The following is a 14,404-nucleotide window of genomic DNA, read 5'->3' on the forward strand; positions in this document are numbered from 1 at the left end:
TGAAACTCTGTACAACCTCTGGTTCTTTCAGTTTATCCAGGTCGCATCTCCTTAAATTCCCACCTTTTTGCAGTTTCTTCAGTTTTAATCTACAGGTCATAACCAATAGATTGTGGTCAGAGTCCACATCTGCCCCTGGAAATGTCTTACAATTTAAAACCTGGTTCCTAAATTTCTGTCTTACTATTATATAATCTATCTGATACCTTTTAGTATCTCCAGGGTTCTTCCATGTATACAACCTTCTATCATGATTCTTAAACCAAGTGTTAGCTATGATTAAGTTGTGCTCTGTGCAAAATTCTACCAGGCGGCTTCCTCTTTCATTTCTTAGCCCCAATCCATATTCACCTACTATGTTTCCTTCTCTCCCTTTTCCTACACTCGAATTCCAGTCACCCATGACTATTAAATTTTTGTCTCCCTTCACTATCTGAATAATTTCTTTTATTTCATCATACATTTCTTCAATTTCTTCGTCATCTGCAGAGCTAGTTGGCATATAAACTTGTACTACTGTAGTAGGTGTGGGCTTCGTATCTATCTTGGCCACAATAAGGCGTTCACTATGCTGTTTGTAGTAGCTTTCAGTTATATAGCACAATTATTTTTGAAGTTATTAATTTTTAAATATTTAAATTATTGTGAAGAAATTTCATGTTCTGGCACCTTTGGTTGCCTATAGGCTGGCAATCAGTGATGATATAAACCTGAGAGTGGTCTTATTTTAAAGCTGTTGAATGGGGATTTAATATGATATACCCCAAGATAGGGGTTACAATTTTTAAAAAACTGAAAATTTTAAAATTAAATTTTAAAATTTAAATTTCTCAAAAAGCGGCAGTTTTAAAAATTACAAAAAATTATCAAATATAGTATGTAGTGTCTTAATACATATAGCAAAGTTCTATCATGGGATTTCAATGGGATCAGGACATACAGAATTTCAGAAATACACGTTTTGTGTAAAATACCAGAATTAGTATCTTTTCAGAAAATTTTGAATACTTCATTGAATGAAACGAGCAACACATTACAATGAAACAAGCTGTAGCTATTACTTTTACATTTTTTAACGGAGAAAGTAAGTGTAACATTAAAAATCCAATATTATGAGTAAAGTTAAGTGTTAACAAATTAATTCATCGAGACTTCAGTTGTTGGAAGATATCCACACATTTGCTCACTTCACTGTCTGGTAAACTGTATGTTCGGCAAGTCTGAGTGATGGGTTCACTTTGCATAACACATGTGCAAAAGGGTGATGAACCTGAAGGATGGAGGAATGTAACTTGCACTTTCCTGCAGTCTTCATCTTCATCCAGAACATAACTCAACCACCAAGTGTCACCATAGATTGATGTTACGTACCCACTAATATCTGCAAATAATATCTGCTGTATGTCCTTTACATCAGGAAATATGCTTGAAACAACTTCAGAAAAAAAAATTTCACATTTACTTTGGTTCCACATTTAAGAGGTATGAAGGCATGAAATTTCCGGGTGCCTGATATAGTTACAGCGGTATTGTACCGGCTGGCCAGTTGTTCTTCAGTTTTAATATATTCTTCAAGGGTCACAAATACAAAGTCTATGTTAGATATGTTCTGATAGGACCATTCAAACAGTTGCCTTGTGTCCATAATTTGGTCCTTATGTGGTCTTTGTAGGCTTGCTCTGACTGCTAGTCTTTTTACTGTGGTCCCCAGCCCATCGCATGGTCCTTTGCCATGTGCTGTTGCTGAAAAATGCCATTCAGCCTCAGCTCCAAAATCTTGCTTGGGATTACACAAGTTAATAAAGTTTTTTTTACTTTTGTATTGGGCCGCAGAGCTGTCGGAAAAATAGAAGAATTTTTTGGGAGATCTTTCAAACTTGCATTTCAGATATTCCATCAACTTTGTCTGGAACAGGTAGACAGCTGTAGTGTTGTGGTTGAGGCAGTCTGATATTATTACAAAATTTAAATGTTTGACTTCTTTCTCTTTAAAATACACCACAAAAGGGTGAATGGTTGCCTGACTATTTGGCCAATTATATGATTGTGCCTCATCTTGCAAAATGATCGAATAATTCTCAGAAAAGTCACAAATGACAGCCACTTCACATTCCATAAGATTTTCCTTGGTATGTATCAGAAATGCACTTTGTTCCTTTGCTGTGAAGTTATGACAAAGTAGGACAGGAAGTTTTTCACAAAATACATCAACAAATTCACTTACCGGTTTTTGAATTATTTCGAAGTTACATTGATCCACAAAGATCCACTGTCGGTATGTGATGTCTCAGTTGCATTGTTTTCATATGCTTTTGCCAAAAGTTCTCTAATCTTTTTGGTAGCTGAACATGAAACACAATTTGAAAATAAGCAGTCAGTTGATGGTGGGCTTCCAACCATCATTTGCAGGCAATCCTTGTATGTTTTAATTTTGCCATCCGTCACTGAACTCATTCTTGCATTTTCAAACATAAGCTTCACATTCTGATGAGTGGTGCACACACAGACTGAGTGTGTTCCACTCTGGCCTGCTAGCACAAAATTTTTAGGCCTAAGTTCTGCAAACTTAGAAAATCCCACTTTTACAGTTGGGAATTTTTCTTTGAAAACTATATACGCTTCTTTTAAATTATTGATCATCAACCTTTTTGAAACATGTTCTTTACCAATTGTGCTGTCGTCTTTCACTGATATAAAGTCCTGGCATCACTCTGCTCATTTCATCACTTGTAAAAAAAATTCTTTAACAATATGAATGGTACGATTTGACAGACTTTTTCCTGGTATCATATCAGGACCAGACAAGGTCCCCCCCCTCCCCGACACCTTGGCTTGTCGGACTAAGTAGTTAGAAGCCGAAAATCCCAGCATTACTTTCCTCACACTCCAGCTGTCAGGCATAAGAGTCAGCAGTTGAAGCTTCTTCTTCCTACTAGTGAAGCTGTTGTTTACCTTCTTTACATGTGTTCAGACCTCATCTTGTGAATCATCATGCTTATCATTGCTAGATGCATTCACTAACAGTTCTCTCTTGACAGCCACATTGATTCTTTTTGCCTTCTTAGTAGAGTAAATTTTGGATTGCATCCCCTTTTTGTCCACAGGCGACTCTCCCGTCTCTAAAAGAGAGCTGTTAAGAGAACTCAGAACTTCACATTCATTTGAAAATGGTATATCGATAGCTTCTTCAATTTCAGTATCAGACTGACTTTCTTCATGTATGTTACTAGTTCCAGTTCATTTTTCAACTTTGTCAGCTGCTTCCTACAACTGTCACAGACCTTGGATAACTTAGGTGTTCCTGGAATCAAGTCACACATCCATGAAGTAACATGTCTCAAACCTTGCATGGGAGTGATTGGGCTTATTAAAAGGATTAAAACAATCCATTTTTACTATCTTGTCAGTGGTATCCATCATGCAAGGGAAAAACAGTGAGAAATTAACAAGGAAAAGTGCAGTGGCCAAGAAATGGGCTGTGTTCTAAACATACAATATCACAGGAAACATCAAATGAACTTCATACGAGCAACTTTGATGCTACACTGGCTATAAATGAGTAGTCTTGTCTGCTTGACCAATCAGCTTCCACCTTGTGGAAGGGGATTTCCCATGAGATAAATCCCCTTTTTATCTGAGTAAAAGGGGATTTCCCTCTATTTGTAGGTCAATCAGCTTCAGTTTTCTTTTAAAGAGAGGTTTCCAAACATGGTACACTAAAAAAAAGTAATCATTGCGTTTTATTAATTTAATAGTGTCCTACACACTGCATAGCAAAATTGCTGATTCAAAACTAAAATTTTGCAAATTTTGTACATTATTTACAAAACGTGTATTTCTGAAGCCTTGTATCTCCTGATCCCATTGAGGTCCCATGACATAATTTTGCTATATGTATTAAGAAATTACAAACTATATTTGATAATTTTTTGGAATTTTTAAAATTGCCACTTTTTGAGAAATTTAAATTTTAAAATTTAATTTTAAAATGTTCGGTTTTTTAAAACTGTAACGCCCATCTTGTGGCATATCATGTTAAAGCCCCATTCAACAGCTTTAAAATGAGACCACTCCCAGGTTTATATCATCACCAGTTGCCAGCCTGTGGGCATCTAAAGGTGCCAAAATATGATTTTTTTAAAAATTAAATCTTTAACAATTAATAACTTCAAAAATAATTCTGCTTTATATGTGAAATTTGGTATTTTTACATAAGTCTATGATTTATTGCTGCACACCAAAAATCATGAAAATCTGCAAGATCAATTCTGAAGATTTCCCAAAATTGTGTTGATTTGACATGGAATGACCCATTCTGGCCATGGTTCTTATTTGCAACTTTCTATACCAGTTCTATAGGATTTTCATCTAGATGGCATGACAACAGTAGAAAGGAAACCATTTTCTTGCGAAATTTTGTCAGTAGAATAAAGAGAAGCAACTTGGTGCTGCTTAATTAATGCCAAAATATTGGCTTTCTTGTCTTGCCTGTACATATTTTCAATTCTTTACTGTCCATTTCCACATGGTAGTCCAAAGTTTTCATGTTACATTCGCAGAGGAGGTATGATGGAAATGAAACTCTGCATTTATAACAATTAAAGGTTGCTTGGCACAGTTTTAAACTGTCACTTGGCATTATTTACTACAAATATAGTGTGTATGAACCCACAGTTTGTCTAAATAAACCACTGGCCACTTCAGAAATTCGATTGCTTTATTTTTACATAAAAAAATCTTAGGTAGTATGTTCTCTTTGCAAGTATGTTCTCCCATCCACATGAAATGACTCATTCGTTCCAGCACCTTACAAAATCAAATGCTACAGATGGAACAGTTTTTCTGACTTTCCTTGCCAGCCTGGAAGTTCAGTTCTCTGCATCAAAAATCAGTGAAGTTTTGGCAAATATGATAATTCCTTGTGGTGTTCATTGTGTCACAAAAATTTGTCTAATAACACATTTTTGTTTATTATCAGTGAAATATTTGTTGTGAGCATTTTACTTATTCTGCTGTGGGACAGATGCTTTAATCCTGCTGCACACTGCAACATGTATTTCCTGCCATAATTTGACTTAACTTTAACTTGTAGACATTTGCTTGTACAGTCCATCTCCTTCTCTGTTGGCACTATCATACCTTTTGCATTCTCATTGTCAGGAAAAAAATCCTTTGATACTGTTTGTAAACAAATAATGGAAGGCTTAAGGATAACAACACATTGCATAGTTAAGACCTTTAGTAGTTGACATGAAAGGCCTGGACAATGTGTGTTCTGGTTAGCTGTGGAGGAGGACACTGACTGAAAGCTCAGGAGTGATTTCAGTCTTGTTCATGCGCTTATTGACTGCCCATAATTTCAATTTTATGTTGAGCGATTACTTTTTACTCCTTCTGTTATTTGTGTTCTATCCAGAACTTTGCAGTATCATGTTTGCTAGTTTTTGTTATGTTTGTTTTTTACAGTAATATTTTCTTGCAGCCTTCGAGCTGCTGATTTAATCCTTTGAGTACCAGTAATTTTTGCATGAAACCACTACACCACTTTACCAGTTTTTTATTTTTTATTTTTTTTTTAAGTATCAGTGTCCTTTACATGAAACCACTGATGCAGTGCAAGACAGACATCTAGTGGTACACCGAGGTATACCTATGAATGTAGTTTATTTTAGCAGCCACTTACAGTGTTCAGAGCAACAGTCAGCACAGAGATGGTGGTACTTGACTGTAGGAGACTGTATTGAGGAGATAATTGAAAGTGAAAGAAAGCATATCTAAAGGTATTCCACATAAATTTGAGTTCTAATGACCTCCATTTAGGCAACACTTTAACAACTGCCAGAGAAATACAAGTAGATAAAAATTCTTTTAAGTACCAAAACATCTGCAGATAACACCATATTTATTTGTGACATTAATAAATACAGATAAGTGGGTATTAAATGAGAGATATTAACAGACTTAGTGATTTCTTTTCTGTAAACTAATTAGTTTGTTTTCCTGTGACACTGTAAATCCAATGTGAACTAATATTCCACCTTCTGCAGTAGGATTTGCTTAATATTTTTATGTACTATATTTGATTTAATTTTGTGTACATGGTTCTAGTAAATACATTCTTAGACATGCAGCATTGCAACTTCTGAGTAAACATCACCAATAACTATCGAGATGTCTTTCACATTTTTGAGAAATCCCATGTATTCATTATTTTTTCACAGTATTCTGAACACAAGTAAAATTTCAAGTTGTTTTTCATTCATTAGCCAGATCTCTGGTGCACAAAAACCTTCTTAAAATGGAGTCAGACATTGTAACAGTACTAGCCATCCAATTGTAATGTAAGAATCAATATTGATTTTAATATATACTAACTTTTGAATGACATTACACTTGGTGATGTGTAAGTTAGTTTTCTTCTGTTTGTATGTATAGTTGCAAGGCTCCAAACCATCAACAAGCTCTGGCTCAACAGAAAAAGGTACCTCAGAACCACCTACTGCCAATATTAAGCCCATGGCAGGACCATCATCATCGCCTAAAGCACAACAGGCAAGTCTGTTCACAAATTTATGAATTTTTATTGTGTTTCATTTTTGTAGTGTGTCATTGTCGGTATGGATAATTTTGAAATGGAATAATCTTGCTCCTTATTTCAATTTGACTTCTAAAGCGGCAGTTGTATTTTCATTGTGTCCTTAAATTACTGAAATTTTGTGAATGCAGATTAAGGACCCCACCATCCCAGTGTTCTTTCTTGTGTTGTTCCATAAAAATTATGGAACTTCTAGCAGAGTTACTTATTAAGTTAACTTCCTTCCCTACCTTTCCCCAGTTTGAGTTTATACCCCACTTCTACTGTATTTGTTGATGGGACGTTAAACCCCAATCTTCCTTCCTTCGAAACAGTTGAGCAATCCAGCCCCAACTCACTGTTTGCCATGACAACTTCGGTTCTGATAGTATTCCTCACTCCCCCCCCCCCCCCCCCCCTCCTCCCCGCAGATTTATTAGTAGTCTTCCTGCTTACATTGCTGGACTGCTACCAGTCCTGTGAGAAAAGGTATGATAAAGAAAGGCTTTGTCAGAATAACACACAGTTTTAATGTCAGGAAGTTTCAGACCTGCACTATTCGATATGCTAAAATTTTTAAGTTTAAATGTGAAAGAGCTATTGACACTTAAAGGAAGTAATGAGCAAAGAATACTTTGAATGTAAATGGAGTGTGTGTGTGTGTGTGGGGGGGGGGGCAGTTGTGGCATTTGGGGGTTCCGGGCACTCAGCAGCGAGGTTATCAGTGCCCTCCCACACATTAAAACAAATGAATGTGGCTAAAACCTCAAAAATTGTTCCACACTCACAAACTCTTAAATGACCACATAATCTCCCTCTCTCACACTCTCACACATGCATGAAAACAATGGAGAAAAAGTAAAAGTAACTGTCCATGAGATTAAAAAAAATAAAATGAGAAAGGAGCTGAAAGAAAGGCGTAGGCACATATCACTGTCTCACTACTTACAAAAATATCTGTGAGCCAGTCACCCTTTTAACACATTAAAACTATTTCCTTAAAATCTTGGGAATGATGTTGGTCAGCTCACAAAATTTAAAAATCGAACCACATGTGTTTGAACAGTACTTAAAATAAAGGGCAGATCTGTTGTGGTAAATCCACTGCGGCCTGCTGGCCAGAAAATAAAAAAGCACAGTCCAACAAAATGTGGTGCATCTGATCTGTACACCAGAAGCTCCAAACATTGGAGGGTCCTCTCACCGAAGTAAGAACCAATGTGTCATAAGGCTGTAGCATATGTGAAGACAAGTAAGAAAACTCTGTCCTGTCGACATAGCTGGAAGGAGGTATGCCACGGCCGCATTTTGGACTGTAGTAGATAGAGCTTAATGTCTGTCATTTCCAGCCACTTGTCTTGCCAGTATGTCTTTGTACCTCAGCAGCGAGGTAATAGCATGCATGGGGATGACACACTGAAATAACTGAGGATCACAACATGTGTCTTTGACTGGTAGATCACCCTTTCATTTCCCACAATACCCATGTGCCCTGGTACTTGGCAAAAGACACCACCTTCCCCAGTCGTTGTAATTGGAGGAGGGCATCCTGGATATTCTGGGTTACTTTTATCTGCTGAGTACAGACACTGGAGAGAGTGAAGGACACTTAGAGAATAGGAACATGCAAGAAATTTAGCTCTGGAAGAACATCTCACCTGTTCCAGTGAGATTAGATTTTAGATTAGATTAGTTTTCGTTCCATAGATCTGTGCTGAGGAGATCCTCGTGGATGTGGAACAATTCCCCCCCCCCCCCCCCCCCCCCCACCCCTCTCTTATAATTCTGTGTCGAAGACAGTAAAGTCTTGAGGCAGTTGGACCTTGAGGACACAACAACCCAGGAAAATGGCAGAGCAACCAATGGGGTCCCCCCAGCTTTGACCCGTCTGTAAAGACAGCTATGTAGTTGCAGTGCTCATATAAAATTTCAGAAAATATTACATTAAAAGCAGTAGTAGTAATGGAATGTCTTCTGTACTGCACTAAATCTAAAATGACACTGGGGCTCTGCAGTAACCAGGGCGTCAGCTGCTTAAAACCCTGGATTTGGGGTTGTACTTGCTACACACCAAGACACACCAGCACACATTGGATGCAGATCTGAAATGGCATTGTAGCTTGTGGGTGGTTGAAGAAAAGGAGTTCAGGAGGTGGATTGAATCCAAATGGAATATAGTGAAGAGTGCATATCATGCTATTGTCTCCTCCCATCTGTAACGTAGCAACAAAAATCAAATGAAGTTTAGTCACATTTTTTCATGCAAATCTATGTTAATCTGTACACATTGGTGATACTAACTTGGATAAGTAAAATTCAGACCCAAGGACAGACACAAATAAACAGAGAAATCTACTACTATTTCAGAATAAAACACACTTGAAAATGTTCTCTTTAAGAGGTATGAATGCAAGTTGTGAAGCCTTATTTGTCTGCCTAATGGTGTGGTTTTTCTCATGAAGTATCATACTGTAGGTTTTGAGTTAAATTCTTTTTATTGTTTTATCTGTTGCTTTGCTGCTTGCAGCCCCAGCAATCTGCAGCAGTCACACCATGGACCGGTAGAAGTGAAACACCATTTGCCAGCATTCGCCCCATTTCACAGCCACGTACAGCTGCAGTTTTACCTACAGCATTTTCCAGTTCTTATAATAACCAGACAACGTAAGTACTCCAAAATAAGAAATTTTCTAGTGAATTGTTGTTCTATATTGACTGTTGTTAAGATGAATTTGAATTACGTTTGTAGCTGCTTTACTGTAAGTGTTTCACTTCCATTATAAAAGAAAGTTACAGTTCAGAAAACACACACTGCAAAGAGTGGAAAGGGATTAATTTTTTTTTTAAATTAAAAATTTTTTTTTTTTTTGGGGGGGGGGAGATGGAAGTTAATTAATATATTAATTTTAAATTACGCAGTCTTTTGCTTTAAAAAACAGTCTTTAATAAATACAAGCCTTAGAGTTTTGAACTGCATCTTTTCGTTGCCAGTATATATTAATGAGTTGCATATTCAGTGGAAAGTGGAAGGAATATACATGGTGTTTCAAAATTACACTTACAAACTTCAAGGGGATGTAGAAGGTGTCTTGAGGAACAAAATAAGGATTTCACAGAGCAAAGGTGAATAAGTGCTCATAGCTCTTAAGATAAGTGTTTTAGAGCCCATGTTTACCAGACTTTTTTTTAGTGTTTTTCTCCATACTACTTCCTTTGAAAGATGGTTGTCCTATACTCTTAGCAACAACAGTACTGCTGCCTGTATCCCATTGTCAGAGGTATCAGAACAATTTTCACTTTTAACTGCTGACTAGTTCATTTCTGGACCTCAAATTGATGCATTTATCCTTCTCCGTTGTCCCTGAATGTTAGTATCATCATCATCATCATCCTGGAATCACACTGCATATACATAAATGTGCAGGATTTGGCATCTATAACTTCAACGCTCTGTAGCATCATTGGATGATGTTTCCGGATGTGAGTTCGTATCATTTTGTTCCTGAAACCATCTTCTACATCCCCTTGAAGTTTTCTCTGGTGTAATTTGTAGAGGGTCTATATAAGGGAAACAAACTTGAGGACAGTATTATAGAAAGCGAATCGAAGATGAAATATGATATATGGTACTGTGAGCAGGATTTAATGGAGCATTGAATGACATGTAAGTCGAAACAAGGCCACTCAAGTAATTGAAAGTCCCTCAGAATTATTTAGATACTTGGGAGAGGCAGTTATGGCAAAATTCTTCCATCTGGTGTGCAAGTTGTATGAGACAGATGAAATATTCTCAGAATCCAAGCAGAAATAATAATTCCAATGTCAAACAATGCAGATACTGACAGGTGCAAATACTACAGTTTAATAAGTCATGGTTAGAAAATATCGGCACAAATTATTTGCAGAAGAATGGGAAAAAAACTGATATAAGGTGATCTGGGTGGAAGATCAGTATGGATTGTGAAGAAATGTTGGAATATTAGAGGCAGTGCTGAACCTATGACTTATCGTAGAAGATAGCCGGGAAAAAGGAAAGCCAGTGTTCAGAACATTTTGTAGATTTAGAGCATTTGACAATGTTGAATGGACTACACTTATTCAAATTTTGAAGGTAGCAGGAATAAAATACAGAGAGTGAAAAGTTATTTACAGCTTATGTAGAAACCAGACTGCAGTTATGAATTGAAGGTCGTGAAAGGGGAGCCATAGTTGCGACAGGTGTGAGACAAGGTAGTAGCCTATGCACGATGTTATTTAATTAGTACGTTGAACAAGTTGTGAGGGAAACCAAGGAGAACTTCAGAAAGCAAGGTGAAGTTCTAATTGTCAGATACAGCAAATGACTTAAAAGAGCAGTAGAAAGGAATGGATAGTGCCTTGGAACGGAAGAGATTGTAAACGTCAACAAAAGTCAGACAAGGATAATGGAATGAGGTCGAATTGAATGGGGGTGATGCTGAGGCGATTATAGTGGGAAATGACACTAAAAGTAATATAAGACTTTTGCTGTTTGGGCAGAAAAAGAAGTTGTGATGTCCAATGTAGAGGGGGTATAAAAGGCAAGAGGGGCTTGCACAAGGTAGACTAGTGTGGATAGCTGCATCAAACAACTACTATAGCAAGAGAAACATTTTTGAAAAGGAGGAATTAAACATCTAATACAAATATGTGTTAAAAAGTCATTTCTGAATATACTTTTGTGGAGTGTAGCTTTGTATGGAAGTGAAATGTGGATGACAAGCATTCAGACAGGAAGAGAATATGTGATGCTATAGAAAAAAAATGAAGAAGACCAAGGCTTGAATGTAGTAAGTAGGTTCACGTGGATGTAGGTTGGTGTAGTTACAGAGAGATTTGCACAGGATTTTCTTAGTATGAATACCATTTCACTGTCAAACCAAGTCAGAATGAAACTATTATTTATTAGCTACCACACTTTTCACCCCCCTAAAGTGTTGGGTGTTGGCAAGGCTTCTGAATTTGTTAGTAAAAAGTTGTACCAAATCTTTGCAAAACTTTTGATTGGGTGAGTTGACATGTCAGTTTTCTTCACATGAATCCAGATAAATTGCCAGATGTCTTCTCTCCTTCACATAATAAGGTACATAGAGTTCACTGTTTGGTACTTACCCGCCACATGTTTTGACATTTTTGTTAAAAGAATAAATTAAACGCAGCATACAGTAGCCTTTGTGGTTTGTGGCACTTTCAGATCAAATGCTTTCACACACAATTGAGCTGCCCCCCCCCCAAAAAAAAAAAAAAAAAAGAAAATAAGGGGGGGGGGAAGAGAGAGAGGCACCTCGATAAATGTAAAAGAGCAAATTTATCAAGAAACTCATTTTTTTGTATCCGTAACATTAATTGGAGAGAAAGCTACTTCACTGCTTATTTTCCAAAGAAGAACAATATGACACTTTACTAGAATACTTGTCCATAAATGTTTGATAAGCAGAATGCTCACCACAACAGTATAAAATGGAAATCCATTAATCACTTTAAACAATGTCCTTATAAAACTCTTCATCTGCTTCTGGTGCATTAAAATGTCCCACGAGTTTCAAGACGTTTTTATTTTCCTTGCTGAACTTGTTGTTTTCGAAGGTAGCAGCTTTCCTCACTTACTAGTTGCAGTTTCTGGATTTCTGTACTTCAACCTCTAAGGACTTCTATTGTGAGTTTCCGATACTGACAACAATACCTCCTTCCTAGACTTTGCTTAAGCCATCACTCGCTGAACAGTTATTTTGAAAAGCATCTTAGATGTAGGACTTGACAACCTTTGCTTCCCGATCTTATTTAGTATCTTGACGATGCCATGTTGTTCCAGCACTTGATACTATTCAGGCAGTGAAAGAATATCCAGTAGTCTTTATCCATTACCAAACACTCTGTTAGGATTATACCTGTAATCCCGAGTCTGAAAATAACGTGCGATCTTATTAAATTACCTGCATTCTTCCATGAAGGCTGTTAGTGTGCACATCATTACTGTATTTTTATTTGGTCTGGTACCGAAGTCATTTAAACAACTTTAATTTGAACCATGTTCTGGCTGGTACACTTCAAGGTTTCTGAGAAAATCAAATAGAGCAGAGGCTACTTCATTGCATCCTCTCTGTCCTGTTCCAAGCAAAGAATAAAAACCAATCTTTTACTTTGTTTGTGCTCGGGAATGAGTCATAATGCACAAATTATGTAGCCAAACCTGTCCAGAGTAGAATAATTCACTTATGGAAAGCTTTGGTATTGCTGATTCTGTTGTATATCAAAATATACTCTAACTGTATTTTTAATTTCCTTTTTTTGCACAAAGTTTGTGCAAGCTGTTGTTTGTTATTAACTGATTCTTTTTCTCCAGGCTTTGTTCCTTTCGAGTGTCTTTCTTTGAACAACCATGATGTTGCTTGAAATGTTGTGACACACAGGTACTGTCTGGCTATCCCTTTTCCGTATGCTGCTCTTTATTGAAACAGTATTTTTTTCTTTTTTGCTTCTTTCTTGATGTTCCTTCTGCCTGGCAAAGCTATCTCGAACTGAGTAATAATCAGAAGTTAATGTTTTTCTGAAAATGGCTAATTTATTCCTGTTGTTGGTTCTGGTGGCAAGTGCTTTCCTACAGGTCGTTTTTCTTTTCTTCTCATTCTTTTTTGTCCCCCCCCCCCCCCCCCCTTTCAGAAACACCCTCACAGTATCACTGAAAGTGATGTCCTACATTTTTGTTCTTCCTTCAGGTCCATCAGAAGAAAAGCATGGTTTGCGTTCATCGACGTTTGCCTTAACTTCCTAACGGCAAACACTGAGTTTTGCCAAATCACACCGATTTGAACATCCTGTCACAACAGCCAATATCGGTTTTTGACAAAACTCTTTCAGCAGGTCATGCATGGCAACAAGCTTGATATGTAACCACAAAAATCTAAATTTTGAACAATTATTAAGTTTTGAAAGAACACTCCTCAATTCCTTAGCATGCTAACGTTAGCACTGAGGTGATAAACGTTGTGGAATGCTTCCTAGTATCATGTCAGACCTCCTTTTGCCTGGCACAGTGTAGCAACTCGATGTGGTATGGGCTCAGAAAGTCATTGGAAGTTCCCTGCAGAAATATTGAGCCATGCTGCCTCTGTATCCGACCATTATTGTGGAAGTGTCGTTGGTGCAGGATTATGTGCACAAACTGACTTACCAGTTATGTCCCATAAATATTCAGTGGGATTCTGTTGAGCGATCCGGATGGCCAGATCATTCACCCAAATTGTCCAGAACGTTCTTCAAAACAATCACGAACAATTGTAGGCCGGTGACATGGTGCATTGTCATCCATAAAAATTTTATCATATTTATGGATCATAAAGCCCATGAAGGCTGCAGATAGCCTCAAAGTAGCTTAATACCACCATTCCAGTGACACCCAGTACAGTTGAACCAGAGGACCCAGTCCATTTCATGTAAACACAGCTGACACAATTTTGGAGCCACCCTTAGCTTGCACAGTGCCTTGTCAACAACTTGGGTCCATGGCTTTGTGGGGTTTGCACTACACTCAAACCCTACCGTCAGCTCTTATCAACTGAAATTGAGACTCATCTGACCAGGCCATGGTTTGCCAGTTGTCAAGGATCCAAACAATATGATCTTGAGCGCAGGACACGCACTGCAGGTGGTGGTGTAATGTTAGCAAAGGCACTCATGTTGTTCATCTTATGCCATAGTCCATAACGTCAGATTTCACCATACTATCCTAACATATATGTTCATTGTATGTCCCACATTGATATGTGATTCTTTCATGCAGTGTTGCTTGGCTGTTGCGCAGACAGCTCTACA

The 14,404-nt window shown here is 37.4% G+C and overlaps 1 protein-coding gene across 3 annotated transcripts in view; it reads left to right on the forward strand.

The window, feature by feature from the left end:
• The window catches only part of LOC126236771 (nucleoprotein TPR-like), a 315,616-nt gene that overhangs the window by 180,095 nt on the left and 121,117 nt on the right, over nt 1–14,404 (forward strand). For all 3 annotated transcript variants that reach the window (XM_049946344.1, XM_049946342.1, XM_049946343.1), the window contains exons 24-25: nt 6,436–6,552; nt 9,102–9,238. In XM_049946344.1, coding sequence (XP_049802301.1) covers nt 6,436–6,552; nt 9,102–9,238 — 254 coding nt within the window. The remainder of the gene's footprint in view (nt 1–6,435; nt 6,553–9,101; nt 9,239–14,404) is intronic.

The sequence above is a fragment of the Schistocerca nitens genome, chromosome 2 (assembly GCF_023898315.1).
Source record: "Schistocerca nitens isolate TAMUIC-IGC-003100 chromosome 2, iqSchNite1.1, whole genome shotgun sequence".
NCBI lineage: Eukaryota > Metazoa > Arthropoda > Insecta > Orthoptera > Acrididae > Schistocerca > Schistocerca nitens.